The sequence below is a fragment of the Sinocyclocheilus rhinocerous genome, unplaced genomic scaffold (genome assembly GCF_001515625.1).
Source record: "Sinocyclocheilus rhinocerous isolate Xijiao unplaced genomic scaffold, SAMN03320098_v1.1 scaffold453, whole genome shotgun sequence".
In the NCBI taxonomy this organism is placed as follows: Eukaryota; Metazoa; Chordata; class Actinopteri; order Cypriniformes; family Cyprinidae; genus Sinocyclocheilus; species Sinocyclocheilus rhinocerous.
The window spans coordinates 1,356,358-1,378,900 of record NW_015655565.1 but is presented as its reverse complement, the minus strand read 5'-3'; the positions used below and the strand labels follow the sequence as shown (position 1 = coordinate 1,378,900).

The 22,543-nt window shown below is 36.6% G+C and overlaps 1 protein-coding gene across 1 annotated transcript in view; it reads left to right on the top strand.

Annotated features, from left to right (window-relative positions):
• nudt14 (nudix (nucleoside diphosphate linked moiety X)-type motif 14) overlaps positions 1-22,543 on the top strand; it is a 33,865-nt gene that overhangs the window by 6,356 nt on the left and 4,966 nt on the right. The window contains exons 2-4 of the mRNA XM_016525461.1: positions 9,576-9,619; positions 16,226-16,290; positions 18,669-18,966. Of these exons, the coding sequence (XP_016380947.1) occupies positions 9,576-9,619; positions 16,226-16,290; positions 18,669-18,966 (407 nt within the window). The remainder of the gene's footprint in view (positions 1-9,575; positions 9,620-16,225; positions 16,291-18,668; positions 18,967-22,543) is intronic.

The window sequence follows — 22,543 nt, the reverse complement described above, 5'->3', positions numbered from 1 at the left end:
TTTTTTTTTTTTTTTTTTTTTTAAGTAAGAAATACAGAAATTCAATTCGTACAGACAATGACTTGAACCTTTTATTAAAAGCATGTTTTGGATTTCTGAATTAAAAATTTTATTTTGATTTCTAAATGTCCTTATATAATAACCATGAGGAAAAAGACTATTAAAAACAAGAAAAGGAAACTTGTCAAGTCATTTGGCATAGTCTTTTTTTAAATTTTTTTTTTTACAAAAAATAAACTAATTAATTAATGAAATTGTAATGTTTGAAGAAAAAAAGTAAAAAAAAAAAAATCATTGCAACCAACATGCAGGGAGAAAACAACATAAAGCAGGAAATGACATCATGGAGAGGATCTTTGCAGATCTTAAAGACTGTTTGTCAAGAGTCAATAAGGCTCTTAAAGTATTGGATAATTTAACCTTTTTATGACAAGCCAAGGTTAATTCAGGTTGTAAAACACTGTTAAAGACTCCCCCCAAACCTAATTGTAATTATGAATTAATAACTCATGATATTTGTACAAATAAATTATAATTTAAAAAATACATTGAAAAAGATTTTATAAAGCAATAATAATAATCTAAAAACTTTTTTTAAATATTAAAGATGTGTACATTCACATTTCCAGTGTAAAGTAAATGTTATTTATGTATTTTTGAACATTTGTATAATTTTTTTTCTGTTTTTCTAAACCATATAAAACCAACATGAATACAAAGAGTACATTTCTTAAGATTTTGCGTTTAACTAGTTTTTTCCCTTTTACTTTTTGTGGACATGCTTATTTGTCATTGACAGATTAAATTTAGAAAAGCCTGTCATAATCTTCCATATCGTAAGGACCAAAGTTGTTTGTTTTATCATCAGTCAACTGGCGGCGTAATCGAGGACCTTTATTTGCCTCCCCAGCAGTAGGCATTTGTAATGTAATGGTTGCAGGAACTTGTAGCCCCAGGCTCAGAGGCATGAGCATTACTTAAGCCCAGCATGGGGCTTGAAGTGGGGGCGGGGATACATGGAGGGGGCAATTTGGGGAGGTAAGCTCACACCTGTGGGATGGAGGGGCAGAAGGAGAGTGGGGTCGATGAGGGGTGGAGGGTGCGGAGAAAGCAGATGGAGACACAGAGGTTGAGCTCCCTCTGTTCTCCTATCTCTTTCATCCCTAACCTTGTGCTCTGAAGCGCAAGAGCTGGAAAAAGAAGCAGCGAAACAAAGCCTTTTCAATTGGGTTAAAACTGCATTTGCTCTTAAAAAAAGATGACAGACGAAGAGGAGCAACTGATGATGTTCACATCTGAGAGGCTGACAAGTCTCAGAGAAAAGAAACTTTCCTCAATGCTTGTTTTGTCACTTGTGTTTTTTGTCGTAATTTATCATGGGCCTCGTCCCATTGAGGCCCATGAGGGCAATCAGCATGTGTCCATGTCAGAGGGTGGGGTTTTGTTGTTTACACAGAAAGTGTTGTGTTTTGGTGGTTGGTGGGTTTGGTAACATTGTTTGTTCCAATGTAATGACATCTTAGTGTTTACCTTTGAGATCATAAGTATGGTTGAGGACTCAATTAACCTTTGTACCCTTTGCGGGCTGGTGGCGCATAATTGCTTTCCCAAAGAAGCGTATCTTTCATTTTAAGCACCAGTAGTAGATAATGATCATGTTGGGCTGATGTTCAGGTTCTAGAAGAAAATTAATGGGTAAGTGCAGTAAACAAGCACGTGATTTTAAAATAATGACTCCTTTTGCTCATTATCCCTTGTATTTCACACCAACGCACCCTGCCAGATCCAGACAGCATCTTTCTTACTATGAATATCAGCAGGGCTTGGCACATTATATCCTGGTGGGAATAATGTGCGATGAGGGCTTTAAATCTTGGGAAGTTGAACGGCACATGGTGGGAATTAAAGGCCTTGATTGTAAATGGCAGCGTGACGGCAATTGAATTTTCAGCAGCTGTCGGGGTCACAGCATTATAAACTGCAAGCTGATGATAATTAGACTTTAAGCATGCAAAAGAACAAGGCCTGTCGCTCCTCCCTATTCGCTCATAAGCCTTTATTGCGAGTAGGACCGAGGGGGCACAATAATTTCAAGGCCCTGCATCTCCTTCCACTCCCTGTAATCTGTGTTGTAATCCATGTCGCTTGTGATTCCCAGAGTCCCAAAAGGCTTTTCTTGTTGACCTAGAGAGTGGCCCTGATAATGAGGGACCCCCACCATCTGTGTGCAAGACCAGGGACCCTAAACATGTTCGGCCACACAGAATAGACCTGTAGGGGGGCAAACCATAAAAGCAGCAAGAACCTCACCAGGGCTTCTGGAGGCCATAAAATTGCATGATGGATTGAAAATATTTCTAGTGGACACTTAGTTTGGTCTTTGTTATCGCTTTAAAGCAATAGTTCACCCAACAATGAAAATTCAGTTGTTATTTACTCTAGTCTGGTGTTGTTTTAATGCCATATGACCTTCTGTCTTTTTCAGACCACAAAAGGAGAAAATTAAAAAATGTAACAGCAGTGAACAGCGAACTGATTTAAGCTTTAAAGAAAAAATGGAAAAGTATCATGGAACCCGATGATTGTTGATTCAAATTCTGGCTAGAACCCAGACAGATGTTGACTTAATGTTGTACGTTATGATGTACTTCCTTGTACTACAACATGCTTTACCATGAAAAGAAAACCAAGCGGTGCAGCCAAACTTGTACCACATTTCTCTTGAGAAGTGAAGCCTAGTCCTTCACTAAACCAGAATTTCTTGTACCTCACAATCATTTATTCAACACAGTCATTTGACCTTGGGTTCAGCAGTATACGTTATGAGCCAGGAGCCTTATTTCTTTATTGCTATTGTTTATTGCTAATTGTTAGTTCATGTTAGCTAACACATTAAGTCATGTTAAAGGAGACCTTATTGTGTTGCTTTTTTCTTTGGTGTTACTGTTAAAAATTATTTTTCAGTAGATCATCTTGTGATGACCTCAGTGGTTGATCTAAATACAACTGCCTTTAATGCATTTAACAGCCATAAGTAGTAGTAGTAGACTTTTTGAGTTAGGACGTTGTCTGGTTCTACAGGATTCACCTGCAGAGCAAATCTCTGAAATCTCTGATTTAACTTCCTCTGTTTAGATGAGATGCATTGCAGGCAATGTTCCCTCTAATCTTTTTTTTCTTGCTGAGCAAAAATGTTCTCTATTGGGTGGACATTTTAGCCACCTGAGCAAAAACATTCTTTATATATAAAGAATACCAAAGTATACTAGACCTGTACAGCGCACACACAAAAAAAGTGTGTAACTTTTAACTTTAATGTGCTAATTTGATTTGACCCTTGTAACTAAATGATGCACATTTTAGGTTACCTGAGAAAACATTTTTACAGTGCTGTGTTACTTACCAAGAAATTATATTAAAATCATTTAAAAAAAATATCTCACACATAATAGTTTAATTCTTAGCAAAAATGTTCTCTATTGGGTGGAAATTTTGGCCACCTGAGCAAAAACATTCTTTATACCAGACCTGTACAGCGCACACACAAAAAAAGTGTGTAACTTTTAACTTTAATGTGCTAATTTGATTTGACCCTTGTAACTAAATGATGCACATTTTAGGTTACCTGAGAAAACATTTTTACAGTGCTGTGTTACTTACCAAGAAATTATATTAAAATCATTTAAAAAAAATATCTCACACATAATAGTTTAATTCTTTATAATAATATTATATAATATAATGTAATATAATATAGCTAATATGAAAAAATGAAACTCATTTATTGCTCATGAATTCCCTTTTTTATGTCAATTATTTAAGCTTATAATATAATAGAATAGAATATAAAAAACAAATATTTTCAATAAATATTTTCCAAAAAACTTAAAAATATGTGAATTCTTTTACAGATATCTAAAACATCCCCATGTAGTAGAGTTGAGTGCGACTGTAAACTCACAAAAATGAGTTTTGTTACTGTTCTGTGCCCATCATCCACTATTTCCACCACTTAATCAAGCCACTCTTCTTTAAAACATGATGTTTTATTTCACATGTCATTGCATTCGTAGTACGGCGCCCGGGAAGTCTCACGAATTCTTAAACTGTTCCCTCGGTTTAACAAATCGTACCCACGGATTAATAAACCGTACTCACGAATTTCCAATCCGTGCGCTCAGATTTTGTAAACCGTACCTTCGGATTTTGAATCCGTACCCACAAATTCATAATCCGTGCGCACGCTTTCGCAATCCGTTCCCTCGGGTTTGTAAACGTAAACTCGTGGATTTGTGGCCCCGCCCCCACCGGCAGATTCAACCACGGTGCGGGATGCATAGTATTGTGTTTATTAAACATTATTTTTCATAGTAGCCTATGAATGAGACCATGATCCGCACTCACAAAATAGTCTTCTTTTTAGCGTTTATTTTATATTAATCACCAATAGGATAAAACACCGCCGCCTGTGTTTTATAGCCTAAAATAAATGCTAAGAAGAATAGAAAATTTCCTGAATTTTCTAAAAAAAAAACAAAAAAAAAACATAGAGTTTCGAGAGAAGAGGGTAAAAAGCAATACAAAACCAATAATGTACCGGTTATGTTGTCATTCCTTTGCTCTCTAACTGAATGCAATGTTATAATAGGCCTAAGTTATTTAATAATAACTTTAACAGTGAAGCATGCATCTAACTCTGGGGGGAAAAGCTTAGTATAATAAATCACCTAAATACGTCTGTGAATGAATGAATGAAATATGTTACGAATGAATAGTACACAAACACATTTCCAAAACTGTAAAAGGTTATTTAAAAATAAAGCATTAGTGAATTATTTTGACAAGCATTTTACTGTCTTAAGTGCACTCATTTACGAAAGCGTGCGCACGGATTATGAATTTGTGGGTACGGATTCAAAATCCGAAGGTACGGTTTACAAAATCTGAGCGCACGGATTTGGAAATTCGTGGGTACGGTTTGTTAAACCGAGGGAACAGTTTAAGAATTCGTGAGTACGGTTTATAAACTGAGGGGACGGATTGCAAAACCGTCGCCACGGATTGTTTTTTTTTTCTCCTGAAGAGCTATTTCGTATTCGATTCTACAGCGACTGATTTCGCGCACATCTTCTTTCTATGAAACCTGTTAACCGCATTCCCCAGTTCTAACTCTATAGCGACACCAGCTCTATAGCGGTTTGCCCGAGCATTGCAATTATATTACATTTACTAGAATTCAACCTTTCCCCAACTAATTTTTGCGTCTGTCCTGTGCGCGGCATATGATTTATTCTGCTCTCTCGTGACGTAAGAGGTGCACGGCCGCACACATTCACAGCTTAGAGGGAACATTGATTGCAGGATCTCAGAAAGCAACATCAAGAACTTACCAGTGTTGGGGAAGCTACTCTGAAACTGTAGCTTGACCAGCTACAAGCTACTCGTAAATTAAAGTAGTTAAGCTACATTCAATCTACCCTTTTGAAAAAGTAGCTAGCTACATTACAAGTTACTGTCAAAAAGTAGCTAGCTACATTCAAACTACTTTACTTTTTTTTAAATTTTTTTTTTATTAACATTACAAATAACTAAATAATTATTAATGAAGAATTATAATGAAGTTATAAGTAAAATATAATGAAGTTATAAGTAAAATATTTGGGGTTTAAAACAACATACTGTAATGCAATCTTGATTTCAAAGAGTAGGGTGAATTCAGGTTGATTGGGACACTTTTCCAAGCCACTTCAATGACAAAAAGTGTCCCACTCATTTGATTTTGTAAACTATTCGATACACACAATAATAAAATACTGTATAGTTAAATAGTTATTTTAGTTATATTAGTATGTTGCTACAAACGTGTAACACCAACGTATGAACAAAATGTATGCAACTTAAACTGGATACGGAGGAGTCATAAAATAAGCATGTTAAATTCACAGCTCATGCGATATTTACTGATTTGTGAATGGAGACGTCAATCATCAGCTGCGCGTGTGAACACTGCGCTTTGCGTGAATAAACTGTAAAAAACATAAAACTGTTCGTGATGATGCAGGATGCAGGCTCCATGTGATTAGTCATGTTTACTGTTGACCGTTAGCTGGCCTAACAGGCTTTTCCCTGATTTTAAGTGGAGTTTTTTTTTTTTTACACATTTATCTTCGAAATACGTAGCATTCCCTATGACAGCACTAGTATTACAAAGAGGCTGAAATCCCTGCACATTTTTTTTTATACTTCAGGATGTCATGGCAGTGATTATGTAGACAATAGACCTGGTGTCTGTGGTATGTGACTGCGCATCGTTGTCTGTTGAGCAACAAACATTAACTCTAATCTGTTGTACCCTCATTTTAAAGCCTTTACTCTTTGCTCTTGTGTCTGTAAGAAGAGCTAATGCTCAATTTGAAGCGCTTTCACTTTTTGGGCTTGTCTTTGCGATGCATGAACTTGCATAGCCTCTCCCTCTCTGTGCTCTTTCAAATTGCTGATGTTTGGATTAATACTGGTGTTCAGACAAAGACTAAGGGTTTGCGTTCATGGAATGCAAATGTTCAAGCTTTTTAGAAAACTGCGGGGTCGTCTCTGCTTCATATACTTTAGTTGGCATCATCCCTTATGAACCAAGGAATGCTCAGATAATAGTAGTGTGAAGACTTTTGTTTGACAATCTAAAACTCGGCACATTACATCCCCCTCCACACATTAACATATACCCACTTTCGCCTCCACAAGTATGTACTCAAGTATACACTTGCCATGAAAAGGCACTTTTTATCCCCACTTGTCTGACCCTGCGGGTAAGATTGAAGAATTTAGCACCTACACAAAAATGTTTGAATCACTGTGACATGATTAGGGAAGCGGGCACACACCTCTTTCCTGACCCAGGTGTTTTTAGAACACTTTTTGTAAGGTGATCAGCATCTTTTCTGCAGTGTATAAGTGTAAGTATATATGTTTTAATATTGAGTAAAACTTAAATTATTTTTGTTCCCAAAACTTTATTGTTTTAAGGTTTTTTGTTTTTCATGGTTATGGAAAACCTGGGATAATTGGAAAGTCAAGGAAGTTCAGAAAAATTTCAATTGTTAATATACATTTTTTTAGTTAGTTTTCTCCAAAATATTTAATCAGCTGGATACCTTGCTTGCAAGTATCATCTGATTTGTGAGTGAATCAGTAAACTGATTAAACCGGTTCACAGATCAGTCTAAATGATTAATTATAGCAGATCTGAATTACTTGTAAATTATTTTTCAGATCTTTAAACATAATCACAAATGACTGGAAATTCATTAGTCAAAAAGATGCAATCTTTTCTAAACATTGACATTTATTTCATGTAGCAAAGCAGCAGATGCTTGAGTATGAGAGGAAGGACCCTTCCAAGCATTTAACTAGCTGCTTTTGGATTAATGGAGCAGCTCTGACACCATACAGAGCTACAAGACTGAAGTTTGTTCCGCTCTCTCGGTCTTCCCTCCAAAACAGCCACGTTTTGGAGCCAAAAGAAACAGGTCATTAGCACGAAAAGTGGCATTGCCCAAAGCAAACATGACCCCGTTGGATCCACTGACTGTGCTTGGTATGCAGGTTCACTTTCCACACTCTCGTTTTACACTGGTGCCTCAGGTAACCGATGACTGTTTCCGTTAATGGAGCTTTGCTTCTTATTAACAGACCTGCAACCATGATTCGGTAGGTCACACTTAAGCTGTTCAACTAGAAAAAGGTGCTGCATTTTTTAAATAGCACAGTGTCTGTTCATTGAGAGGTGTAATGAAGCCTTTGATTATTTCTGGCTTTGTGCTTATACACCAAGCAGACAGACTGCACTTAGATATTGAATAAGGACTCGGAGCATATAAAAACTGTCAAATCCACATAAAAAAGTGACTGTCACGTTGAGGGTTTAACTAGACCACAGTGAAATTCTGCATGAAAGTGAGTAAACTACAACAAAATATAATGATTTTAAAATCAATCGTATAACTATAATAATATATTTCCATCTTCATACATTTTATTTGATTATTTTTTATAGAACCACATTCTGTATAATGAACATCACTTCAAACATTGAAAGTTGTCTCATGATGCTGCCTGTTATCATGATCCTTTAGCTGATGTAGGATATCATAAAAGTCCTACAAGATGTCGCTTATGCTGAGCTATGCTTAATTTTTCAAAGTTCAGAGTGATGTGCAAATTCACTCTTTTATGGTGAGTGAATAGTTACTGTGGGTGTAAGCATAAAGAGCACCCATGAAAAGAAAATTATTAATTTCCAAAACCTTCTCCTTATTATAAAGGCTCTAGGCTACTTGTTCACAGCTATGACACATGATCTAGTATGTGTTGAGACAAATATCGGCTGCAAAGTCTCAGTTAAGCATATTCTGAATATCATTTGAATTGTTCTGTTTGGGAAAATGTGAGGCAGAGAACACGCTTCTGTGATGCCATTGCCAAGCATCTTACAGGCCGCATAACGTTGCATCACCTTTGATGAACAGCTTAACTGGTTGAGTGTTCAGTCACTTTCCATCCCAAACTACAAGTCGAACTGATGTAGAGGTATAAAGAAAAGGCAATATGTTTTACAAGCCTGTAGGTTAAACATGAGGTGATCCCCCTTCAAATAGAGTACAGGCGCACACACTGGGCTGATCCTCCCATCATCTTGAGCAACACCAACAACCTTTTTCAGAAACATGTCCGTTCTTGTGAGATTCATGTCTCATAGAATCCCTCTCTTCAGGCACTGTAGTGATCAAAAGTGCTAGAGGTTTATATAAAAGGGTGAGTGAGACACTTAGTACTGTACATGCACTGTACACAAAACATAAGCCTGGGCTGTTACTACTAACCTTTTAAGAGCTACACACCCTTTGCCATTATTGCTGGGGAGTTTTGACAACTCAAATACATAAATCTACTTGTTTAGCTTGAATTCAAAAGTTGCGATTTAATAGTTGAATTAAGATTAAATGGCATCTCTTTAACCTTGGTATATTTTATTGTATTACCATGAGATCTTTAATGTGAACGTGCTCTTTCTTATAGCAATCAAGGGTTTTTTTTTTTCTTTTGGCTTAAAACAACAAAAACAGCTATTATTATTATTATTATATCTGTGGCTAATTTCTTTTTATATAATTTTTGGATGGATATCTGGTTGCCTAGCAACTACTCTAGCAATTACATTTGCACTGTTCAAAATATCAGCCCAGCTACCTCTTTTAACCTGGGAAATTGAAACTTCCCCATGATAGAAGTTACAGCATGGAGAAAAAAAATGTTTTTAACATTTCAAATTAAACTTAAATTTAAAGTTAAAAATCTTCTCATTAGCCACTTTTCCAATTGAATGGAAGGTCATCTTTGGACATGGATTTGATGAGTTTGCAATCATTTTTTTAAGTAAAATGTAAGACTCGTGTAAGACTCATTCAATGCAATGATTTATAGTTTTGAATATTGTCTATATCGATGTTTGTTTGTTTGACATATACCTGAATTATGTTTTAGAAATTTATGATATTTTAATTTTGCTTTTTTCACAGAATGGAACAAAGAAGTCCTGGGACTTTATGCAAACCCATGATAGGTGAGGATGTGTCTTACTGTTGTTGTTGTTTTCTTTTTACCAACAATATAAGTTTAGAAGTAAACCTTCATTTACTTATTTTGAATCTGGTTTATTTATTTACTGTCTTTGACTGTATCACTTTCCTTTTGGAGTGTACCTAATTGGTACATTCTGGCTTAGTGAGAAATGAAGATTTTGGTTTTCCATATTCTCAGAGGGATTAGATTTGTCATTTTTTTTAACACAAATACTTCAAGGCGACTGTAAACCTGGGAGGATTAGAGGCTTTTGGGGCTGGAATGTCTCACCACGGTGCAACAATAGGAAGTTCTCCCCTGCCCCAAAAGTCTTTGTGTGCACATCTTGATCTCTCTTCAGTTCTGTCTTTTACACGATCATGTCTCCATTGAGCTTTGTCACAATAAATCTGTCCCTTTTTTCTCACTTTCATACACAGTCCTGTTTTTAGTAGGCTTAGGTAGGCGTTTGCAACCCTCCACCTGTCTTCAGTGAACTCGCTGATCCCTGACCAGGTTTGAAGTGTCCAAGAGAGAGTCAGAAGCAGTTAAACTTCAGTTCTGTTTCCCACCGATCCAAAGCGGGTTTTGGGTCATTACACACCTAAGAGGACCCCCTTTGTACCTCTCCAGTTGTCAACTGCTGCCCTGAGATCACAGCTGACCTTTCATACAGGGTTCATTAAAGCTATCGGTAAGGATTGAGTACCTCTGTGCATAATGTGTCAATATTGCCAGACACTTTTATTTTCTCATGGAGCTGTATGGAGATTCAATCATTGTCAGTAAGAAGAACAAAACAACTACAAAGTCTCCGGCCAATAATATAGAAAGAGTTACAGCATGTCCCCTATATTAGGTTTCTTAAGAAGGCCTTTTGTTCTTCGATGAGGAGCATCTTGACCACGTCTGTGAGAAAATGGTTTGCAAACCAAAACACGATTTCTGTGGGTTTGTAATAACCATTTTCTAACCATTCACAACATGACAAGTAATTTTTCTGACCTCAATAAATTCAAAGTGAGAAAATGACAATGTTATTTGAGATCATGGCAGCCAGTCAGAACGGCTACTTGGACCTGGATTTTGGACCACCAGCACAACTCAAGCGACAATGGGAAGAACAGAAACTCAAATTGACTGAAAAGATTTTCACAATATCAAACCACAGTGTCAAACCTGTTCTGGACAAGATGCAAGGACAAGACTGAGTGGAGCTGAAGAAGACTTCCACTTACCACCAAAACCAAGGAGGTTTTGTTGTAAATCCATTGAAGGTGTTTCATATTGTTGAAAAATTATTTGAATGCGAGTGTTCATGTGGTTTTATTTTGTACTCAAATGTTATTGACAAACACCACCATTTAGGGGCTGCACGATATATCGTTTCAGCATCGATATCGCCAGTGTTGGGTATAACGCATTACAAGTAACGTGAGTTACATAATCAGATTACTTTTTCCAAGTAACTAGTAAAGTAATGCATTACTTTTTATTTTACAAGAAAATATCCGAGTTACTTTTGCAAATAAGTAATGGCAGTTACTTCTCATGTATTGACTGACAGCTCTCCTGTCATGTTGAGAGAAATCAGGAGTAAGTGCAGAGGCATTGTGTGTGCTGTGTGAACATGATGTTACTGTAGTTCTAGACTAAATGTCAACATGCATTTACTCATCTCACTTCCACAAAAACAGATTCCGTATTATTCAAAATGAATAAAAACCGTCAAATCAAACTCAGGACATGACGCAAACATGTTAAATAACACAAATATTCTTGATGTATTTAATTCCATTTTATTAACCAGTATCTTTGCTGCTGACTTTTGATGATCATCCATACTAATAAGCAAAAATGGCTTTAGATAAACATAACAATTGTGTTTCTTTTTTTGTTTGTTTCTGAAGAGAGAAAAATGAGGCAAAGGCAGATGAGGAAAAAGTAACGCAAAAGTAACGTAACGCATTACTTTCAATAAAAAGTAACTAAGTACCGTAATTAGTTACTTTTTTAGTAAGTAACGCAATATTGTAATGCATTACTTTTAAAGGTTACTTTCCCCAACACTGGATATCGCGATGTGCGCATCCGCGATAGTCACAACGCAGGGTGTGCGATGTTTAGTAGGCACTGATCGTTCTATTTATACTGATCGTTTTCTTTGCTCACACACAGACACGGTGTCTACACCGGACGCTACAGCTGTACAGAGACACCCATTTTAAATACATTTAGTAGCAGAGCTACTGCACGCGATTTTCAGTGCTGGAAATCCGTTTATCCTTTGTTGAGTATTCTGCTTCGTCGTGGAGAGCGGCAGACGCCACGAAAGCGCAAGCTCCCGAGTGCTTTGGAAAGAAGGAGGAAGCGGCGCTGCTGCCGTTTTCCACGCGTTTTTAGGTGCGATATGTGAACGGCCCCAAAGTCTGTCTACACTGGACGCGACAAAGCGACCGTTGCATATCAATTGAACTTTGTGTCAGTACGTCATAAACGAGGCATCAGTTTACTGGGGATTTGTTGTGTCGTGTCGCGCCGCATCCAGTGTAGACAGCATCACTGATTAAAATGGGTTCTATAGTATTTTGTCGCGCCTCTCCGCTCGCGTCCGGTGTAGACACGGTGAGAGCCACGCAGATGCACGTGAACACCGAATTCCGTTCACTTCTGCGTCTATTTGTGCCTGAAATACTGTGCTCTGCAAGTATCCTTGTAAACACAGATGCTTATGGCTTAGGTGAAGGTAAACAATTGAGAAAGAAAATGGATGTGTAACAGTATATTGGTGTCATGAACGTTAATCAAACAACACAAAGAAAACTCACTTTTGTAGCTTTAACAGATTTATTAGATATAATTTATACAGTGAAGGCTATGCAGTGTTATTTTACATTTCAGGTAATTTCTGTACCTGAATATGTAAGATTTAGGCAACCTGAAAAATATAAAGCACTGCTTATTTAATTTGTATCTTTGTTCTATTATTTATCTATGCTTGTAATTTGTTTATTTTCTATGCTGATTTACTCGCCTACAAAATCACCCAAATCATTGATTATTTTTTTCCAAATAGAGCTATTGAAGTCATCTGATTTTTTTTCCATATCGCAATATATATTGCAGAAAAAAAAATATCGCAATGTGAGTTTTTCCAATATCGTGCAGCCCTACTACCATTCAAAGGTTTGAGGGCAGTAATTAAATTAAAAATTAAATGAATACTTTTGCTTGACAAAGACACATTGAATTGATCAAAAATGACAGTAAAGACATTGTTTCAAAAAATTGTTTCAAATAAATCTTATTTTAAAATTAATATTCATCTGAGAATCCTGAATAAAAAGAAATCACTTTTTTTCACAAAAGCAGCACAACTGTTTTCAACATAGATAATAATAAGAAATGTATCTTGAGCACCAAATCAGCATATTAGAATGATTTCTGTAGGATCATGGGACACAGAAAACTGAAGTAATGGCTGCTGAAAATTCAGCTTTGTATCACAGCATTAAATTGTACAAATATATTCAAATAAAAAAGTTATTTTTCAAATTGTAATAATAGTTTACAATGTTACGGTTTTTACTCTATTTTATTAAATAAATGCAGCATAAACATCTTTCAAAAACATTAAAAAAAAAATACTTACCAACCCCAAACTTTGTGTATGTTAAAATACACTTGTTAAAATATTTGATGTCACCATTTGACCTACTCATTGGTTTGTTGCACTGTTTGGTGGATTGATGAATGAGGTGATCTGTAGTTGAAAGGTAAAGCCATTAAGATCAGCATCTGTTCAGGTCATTAATGCCATTGCTACAGTCTATTGAGAGCTCTGCTGGTGTTTGTGAGGTTGAGTTGGTAGCCATTGTCTTTTGTGAGGACTTTCAAGAGTGTTGATGAGTGTTTATGTTTGTCTGTATATGTGATGTTATTGGTTCTTATAATCACCAGCACCAGTCCTCTGCTTTCTTTGCTGCTGCTCCCATTGCATCGCATCCTGCAGCGAGCGCCAAACACCCGTAATGGACAGCATACTTAACGGTGTGTGACACATCCTGCGTGACTTTGACAGGATTTTCAGAGTGGAGAGGTGAAGCGGCGAGGAGCGCCATTCAGACATGCCTCAGCTCGCCTGGGCACTGACCTATCAGCTGCAGTTTTCAAGGTTTGACCCAGACTGCACTCTTCATTTGGGATAGTCCAGAGCTCATCAACAGTGAAGAAAAAGGAGGATCTTATCTGATAGACACTGGATGTGTGCTACTTCCCCCTCAGGGCCCCTCTTAATCAGGCCTCAAACCATCAGATCATTGTGTCTCCAGATGATAGCGCTTCCTACCAAAAGTTTGTGTATGATCTGAGTCATATCAATTCAGGTGTGTCTTCCTCATTGAAGAAGCTCTAACATTTTTTGATCAATGATTTTGGCCCTCCAAAACCATTTTGACTGAAACCGAAAATTCATTTTTTATTTATTTTTTATTTCCAGTTGCTGAAATTTTGGTGCATCACTAAACTATTAGTGTTTTTAAAGATGAACTGTAAGAGACAAAGGTGGTCTAAGAATAAACTACAGAAAAAGAGTATGAACTAAAAAACAGAATTGATAAGTTAAAAAAGTCTATATCGGTTGATAACCTAAATGCTACTGATGTACCTTATTGTGCATCTCTTTGCTAAGACTTTTCTGTGTATAGCCATGTAAAAAAAAAATCAGCAGAGAACAAATGCTTGTATGTGAATGCATATTGTGGGTAAGATTCAGGAGTGCGTGTAGGTTTATATTCAGTCTGTGTGGTAATCTCTGGCACGCATTCACCATGGGAAAGGCAGGGCAGGGCTTCCTGCCTCTACAGACATATCCGCTTTCACCACTCAAAGAGCCGTCTCTTTCCATTGCCATTGAAACAATCGCGCTAATACAACGTATTATAGCTTAGAATGATATGAGGCCTGTGACAATCAACAAATCTTGCACTCTAAAGGTGCGGTCACATTTACTGTCATTTGCCGAATTTTGCAGGCAAAATCCAGTCATTTCAATAGGACGCCGTCAAACAATTGGGAATTTCGTGTGAAGATTTGCCCAAACAGATTTTGCAACTGGTTCAAGTTGCCCACAAAATTGCCGTGTCGACCAATAGGAGGTTGCTTGTTTTGAAAGTGACTTCAAGCTGTGATTCATACTGTACATTGCTATACATTTGCAATGCGGAATATTTTGCCAAAATTTCATTAATGTGTCCACAAGTTAATGGAATAGATCACCCCAAAAAGATTAAGATTTGGAGACATTTAGCATTATGTTACTTGCTCACCAATGGATCCTCTGTGAATGGGTGCCGTCAGAATGAGAGTCCAAGCAGCTGTTAAAAACATCATAATAACCTACAAGTAACCCACACAACTCTAGTCCATCAATTAAAGTTTTGTGAAAAGAAAAGCTTTGTGTTTATAAGAAATGAAATGAATCTATCATTAAAAATGTTTTAACTTCAAACTGTTGTTTCCGGCTAAAATATGAGTCTTCTATCCATAATATTACTTTCTCCAGAGAAAACGTTGTCAGGAAAAAAATCTGCATAACTTAAGCACAAATGAAGTGAAAAGAGTTCTAAACAATTATTTTGATGTGAGAGGAATATTTCACTGAAGGAAATATTATTATGGATTATGGACTTAAATTTTGGCTGATGGTTTAAAGTTAAAATGCCTTAATGTTTGATTTATTTCTTACAAACACACTCAGCTTTTTTCAATTATCTGCACCCACTCACTGCAAAGGATCCATTGGTGAGCGAGTGATGTAATGCAATGCTAAATTTTTCCAAATCTGTTGCAATGAAGAAACAAACTCATCTACACCTTGGATGGCCTGAGGGTGTGTACATTTTCAGCAAATTTTCATTTTTCAGTGAACTATTCCTCGTTTATACCTACTATTAAGATCCATCTCTAGAAGTTCAATTAATACAGCCATTTGACTAAATAAATTTGACTTTCAGCCTATTATCAATGAATTGTCTATTTAAAATCTTACATAAATGCGCGAGACAGATGTTATGTCAGGTGTTGTTCTAGTTGAGTGGGGGAAGATGTCGCTTGTGTGAGTGTAAAAGTGCTATACAGAAACACACTGTCCCCTGACCTCATGCCATGCTGAGCTATTAGCTTGCTTTCAGTCCACCGAGGCCCTGCTATCCCAGTATGCTTCAGTGGATAAATCCTATTATACAGAGATCCTTAAGACACAGGGATTTATTCTCTTCTTCTTAATGCATTATGTTCAGTCTCAAACTGAGATAAAGTGAAAAGCCAAGACCACATCCAAGGTGTTAATCCAGGGTGATTTGTTGGGGCTTGATGGAGCGAGGGTGTCCATGTGCCTCTCTCTCTAACACACATGCTCACATTCACGTTCTCTCTTTATCACTAAGCCTAGATGAGTTGTTGGATCAGTTGTGTTGTTGCTCTGGCAGGACTGGATGCATTAACAGTAAGGAAACTATTGTCGAGTACTCATCAAACTGGAACTGTTTCTCTAAATGCCATCTAAACTTCTAAATCCGTTGCTCTTCCCTTTCTTTCCTTTCTTCAGTGTCTCTGTGCTGATTTTCAACACCACCTCACACTGTTTCATCCTGGTCAAGCAGTTCCGCCCAGGTAACACCCTGCAGTCCTTGTTAATTCCTGATGTTTTTCCACAGTCTTTGATTCTTTGATTTTGGTAGATTTTAGTTGTAATCTTGTTTTCTTCACACCAACTTAATGAATGTTTTGTACAGCCTATTTATTTTTACTTCCCTGAGACCTTCAGAAGGTTTAGGGCTGTAAGGATTTTCAATTAGATATCAGGGTTGTGAAGGGAAATGAAGAAATGGCTCCCTTTCAGTTAATGAGTTGGAATTTAAATTGCATTTCTGTTAATTCCACTCCCTGTCATTCTACACAAAATAATGTTCTTTTTAGCAGCATTATATGACCCCTTTAAAAGAAATCCAGCACGGCTAATGCAATTCTGCTTCCTTAAATTTGTATTTCGATGCTGCATCCGTTTGTTCATTCAAATTCAATTAAAATTCTGAAATTGATTTTGAATTTAATAACCATTCTCAATTAAATTGTGAATTTTGCACAGCCTTCTAGAAAAGCCTTGTTAAAAATCAAGAAGGCTTTTTACACCTAAACTAATATTTCCTGTTCGTTTCATATCTGTCTGTGTCTAACCTATACTCCTCTCATCCCACACAACCCAAGAGCCTGTGTGGGACAGATACATTCAAAACTTCCCTAAAACCTTCTTTTAATATGTTATTCTCACTTTTTTTGTAGCATGATTTGACAGCAGAACAACAGCTTGACACACTGTACAGTGATTTCACAAAGACTCATTTTCAAACACTTTCACACATACTTCATTTATACTGGATCTTGTTACAAAGTGACGTACAACACCCAGATCCCTCTGTTATCTCTACTTGAAAGAGATGATGAAATATCTTTTGTTCTGCTGCAGATTTTTTAAAAACATCTGATATGTAACGGATATCAAGTGCTATTTTATAACTGCTGTTAGAGAGTGTTGCTATGTTGAAAGGTTTGCCTGAGAATAACATGGAGGATAAACATTTATAAACAATACAGTTTATAACCTTGCCACATCCATTCAGGTCATTTCACTCAAATGGGTTGCACATTCTTGACTTTTCAAGCTTTTTTATTTGGTCTAGTGACCTTGTATCATCTTTAGTCGTTTCTAAATGAAACGTTCAATGTTTAGATTGCACATAGAGAAAACCACAAATGCATATATTGACCTAATGCAATGTAAAAAGCCCTAAAAAAAGCCTCTAAAACAGCCTCTAAAACAATAACATTCTCACAATGGAACATTTTTCATGTCGATGGTCGTCGTGCAAACAGAGCATTTTTCAGTGCTCTCTGTGAAGCTTTGGCCCCGCGCTACACTGTTACACTATTGTTCTATACATGCTCGCCAGGGACGGCGCCCTGCTTCTCAGAATGGAAGGAAAGCCCTGCATTGAAAGAGAGACGTCTTTCTACAGGTTTTTTTTTTCTTTTCTGTAGTCTTCAAACAATGCTTGAAATGAAAAGGCAGGCCTTGCGCAGGGAAACATAAGAGCAAGTCTTCTGAAGGATGGCTTTTCTTTAAGTGAGCTCTCAGTCAGTCCCAAATGTACTGTACATTCGTTTTAAGGGCGTAGTACTTAAAGATCTGGGTACAGATATCTGTAAGGTTGTAGGTTCAAACCCATGTGTGGTGAACCATGAATTCAGCTCAGGGTTATTGTTAACTAAAGCTAAAACTATAAAGATGTGTCATAATGTCATTAACTGAAATCAAATATCAAAAATCTTTAACTTGCTTTATTACAGCTAGTTGCCAAGTAAAGATTTCTCATTTTCATGTAGTTGAAGTTGAAGTACTAAAATAACTAAAACTTTATAAGAACTATATAGACTTATTAAAATTATAGACATATTGTGCAACCCATCACTATTATTACAAGGTCAGGAAGTCTCTTAAAATAGGAGATAATTTTTAACACAAATCATGGTTAGTGGCTTTTAAAATGTTTATTTTTAAAATGTAATGTGGTCTGACTCCCCAAAAACATAATATTTCTAAATGTAAAATATCATAAATATGTTTATATATATGAAATATATTTAAAACCATTTTTGAAAAGAATGATTCTGTGTATTGAAGTATTGAAGATGTTAAGAATTATTGTTATTTTTAGGTGATGGTTACAGTCTTTTTTCTTGGTTTTTCTAAACTATACGAATACCAATGTGAATAAAAAAATTGTTTATACATTTCTGAGAACTTTTTTTTCTTTATCTTGGGCACCCTTATTGACCCCTTTGCAACTTCTCCTCAAACACATACTTGTGCCTACATGATCTAAAACGTCTGAGACCTCATCAATCAAAGTGTTTGTGTACTCAGATGTTTCCTCATCTGTCTTTGTGTTTGGATGCAATCTTTAACGATGAGTGACACGTCTTCTCCACAGCTGTATACATGAGCGAATGGGAGCGGAGCAAACCGAAGCCCCTGCAGCCTGCGGAGGAAGAGTCCTCGGAAGCTGCACCAGCAGAACCTAAAGTACCGGAAGAGGAAAAAGCAGGGGAGACAAGCGAAGAGACGTCAAGCCACCAACCTCCTGCTTCGGCCGGTGTGACCTACGAGCTGTGCGCAGGGTTAGTGGACAAACCCAACCTCTCTCTGGAAGAGATTGCCAGGCAGGAAGTGCTGGAAGAGTGTGGCTATGATGTGCCAGTCGCCAAACTGAGGAAGATCACGTCATACAGGTGAGAACCCTTCATAAATAAGTCACATCTCTGATCTTATGGTAAGTTCATAGGTGCAAATCACACAGAGTTAGTTAGCAATCACTCCAAAGCATTTACTTATCGGCCCATGTGATGCGAAGTCAAAATCTATTGGCATGATGTAGCTAGCTAGCAACGTTGTGTTAATAAATGTCATCAAATTTCAGTCGGTTTGTGGGTAGAGGTTATTTCTTGCAAATGGTGTCGGATGTAATGTATTTTGGTGATGTCAGTGAGTATAAAATGCTGAAAGCTGCTGCTTTTTCTAATAATGGATGTGGGAAAATTGTTCTGGAAATTTAGCAGCTTTCAAGTGTGAAAGTGGCTAATAATAACGCAAGCAGTCTCATCAGTGATACACTGATAATGAAACAAGTCATGAGGTTTATGCAGGCTTATTTATTTTCTTTATTAGATGTCTCTCTGGTATCTAATACTTGATTCTGATTGGTCAATCACAGCTTTCTGCAGTCAGATAAAATTACCCAGATATAAATGCATCATTCATTCATTCAGTCATTATCACAAAATAGACCCCTTCAGGATTATATGATTATATATTTATCCTTTACACGCAGTATATTAAGAAGAAACTATTTATGTACTATTATACTACTATTACTATCAGTATGATTTTTTGTTTTTGAAAGAAATTTAAAAAAAAATTCAGCTAGGAGGCATTAAAGGCACAATATGTAATTTTTGCCACTATGGACACGCTCAGTGTCACTAGTTAAAATTGCTTATTTCTCTGGATTTAAACATTCTTCGAAACATTTAGGATAATGTAAGTACACAAGTCAGCAAAATATATAACACTGTTCTAGTGGTTTTTGGATATTTTAATAAAAAAATCTTACATATTCTGCCTTTAATTTTGATCAGTCAGAAAGTGATAGTAAATATATTTATAATATAATTACAACTGTTTATAGTTACAAAAAAATCTATTTCAAATAAATGCTGTTCTTTTGAATTTTCTGTTCATCAAAGATTCAACAATTATTTAAAAAAAATGTTTCTTGAGCAGCAAATCAGCATAGAATGATTTCTGAAGGATCATGTGACACTGAAGACTGGAGTAATGTCTGCTGAAAATTCAGCTTTGTCATGAGAGGAAATAAAATACTTTTTAAAATGTATTTAAAAAACGTTATTTGAAATTGTAATAATGTTTCACACTATTACTGTTTTTTATTGTATGTTTGATCTAAGCCTTGGTGAGCATAAGAGACTTCTTTCAAAAGCATTAAAAAAAATCGTAATCCCCACACATTTTTGAACAGTAGAGAGTGTGTGTGTGAGAAAGGAATGTATAAATGTCTGGTAATACTGCACTCTGTCATGGCTGACATACTTTTTTTTGTTATCTCAACTGATTTTTCTCTCCCTATTTAATATTTAACCTTCATCTCCATCATTACCAGCCCTAAACCCCCAGAGTAAAGAAACTCAGATAAAGTATCCAGGGGTTAAATGGGTCCCAATCTCATGTGTAAAAGTAGAAGAAACAGTGCTGCATTATGCTCTTATCTTCATTGACGAGACCGTCGTAAACCTCTGCCGCCTCACACCTGCCAGAGTCACACACCTGTGTGTGTGTGTGTGTGTGTGTGTGTGTGTGTGTGGGCCTGCAACATCTGCCTGGTGCTGTTTATTGTGACCTGTGCCACAGCCATCTCTGATTAGCTTAAATACCACATGGAGTCACAAAGGATCCTCCTCCCAAATGCACAGTGGCACACACAGACACGGTCAGACGCACCTTGTTTTCTACAAAACAAAACCGGAAATCGAGGGGTTATGACGTCATTGGCAGGCGACACAATGACACTATGGACACGCTCAGTGTCACTAGTTAAAATTGCTTATTTCTCTGGATTTAAACATTCTTCGAAACATTTAGGATAATGTAAGTACACAAGTCAGCAAAATATATAACACTGTTCTAGTGGTTTTTGGATATTTTAATAAAAAAATCTTACATATTCTGCCTTTAATTTTGATCAGTCAGAAAGTGATAGTAAATATATTTATAATATAATTACAACTGTTTATAGTTACAAAAAAATCTATTTCAAATAAATGCTGTTCTTTTGAATTTTCTGTTCATCAAAGATTCAACAATTATTTAAAAAAAATGTTTCTTGAGCAGCAAATCAGCATAGAATGATTTCTGAAGGATCATGTGACACTGAAGACTGGAGTAATGATGCTGAAAATTCAGCTTTGTCATGAGAGGAAATAAAATACTTTTTAAAATGTATTTAAAAAACGTTATTTGAAATTGTAATAATGTTTCACACTATTACTGTTTTTTATTGTATGTTTGATCTAAGCCTTGGTGAGCATAAGAGACTTCTTTCAAAAGCATTAAAAAAAATCGTAATCCCCACACATTTTTGAACAGTAGAGAGTGTGTGTGTGAGAAAGGAATGTATAAATGTCTGGTAATACTGCACTCTGTCATGGCTGACATACTTTTTTTTGTTATCTCAACTGATTTTTCTCTCCCTATTTAATATTTAACCTTCATCTCCATCATTACCAGCCCTAAACCCCCAGAGTAAAGAAACTCAGATAAAGTATCCAGGGGTTAAATGGGTCCCAATCTCATGTGTAAAAGTAGAAGAAACAGTGCTGCATTATGCTCTTATCTTCATTGACGAGACCGTCGTAAACCTCTGCCGCCTCACACCTGCCAGAGTCACACACCTGTGTGTGTGTGTGTGTGTGTGTGTGTGTGTGTGTGGGCCTGCAACATCTGCCTGGTGCTGTTTATTGTGACCTGTGCCACAGCCATCTCTGATTAGCTTAAATACCACATGGAGTCACAAAGGATCCTCCTCCCAAATGCACAGTGGCACACACAGACACGGTCAGACGCACCTGCCAACTGCACCATCCTAAACACCTGTGGACGTCACACTGCACCTGCTGCTTTTATGGGCTGAGTAGGGACATAAAGGAATGACCTTCTTCTGCTTGATTGTGTTAAAAAGTGTGAAATTGATTGTGTGAAATTGTCTTTTTTTCCCCCTCCTTTTCCACTTTTAGTTATTAGAAGCAAGAGGGAACAGGAAATGTTGTGGAGAAGAGGATGAGGAAATGACACATTGTCCATATGGGTATTTACACTAACCACTGGACCACAGCACCAACCAGATTGCTTTATAAATATGTCAGCTTGGTTAAAGCAGCCAAAATGAACTTTCTCTCTCTCTCTCTCTCTTTCTGTCATTGTTTATCACTACAATTCTTAACCTCACAGTCTCTTATAGTCACCAAGGCTGCATTTTTTTTTTGTCAAAAATGTTGAACACCGTAATATTGTGAAATATTATTACATTTTAAAATAACTTTTCTATTTTAAAGGGGCCATATGATGTTGCTAAAAATAACATTATTTTGTGTATTTGGTGTAATTAAATGTGTTTATGCGGTTTAAAGTTAAAAAAACACATTATTTTCCACATACTGTTGATTATTGTTTCTCCTCTATGCTCCGCCTTTCTGAAACACGTCGATGTTTACAAAGCTCATCGGTCTGAAAAGC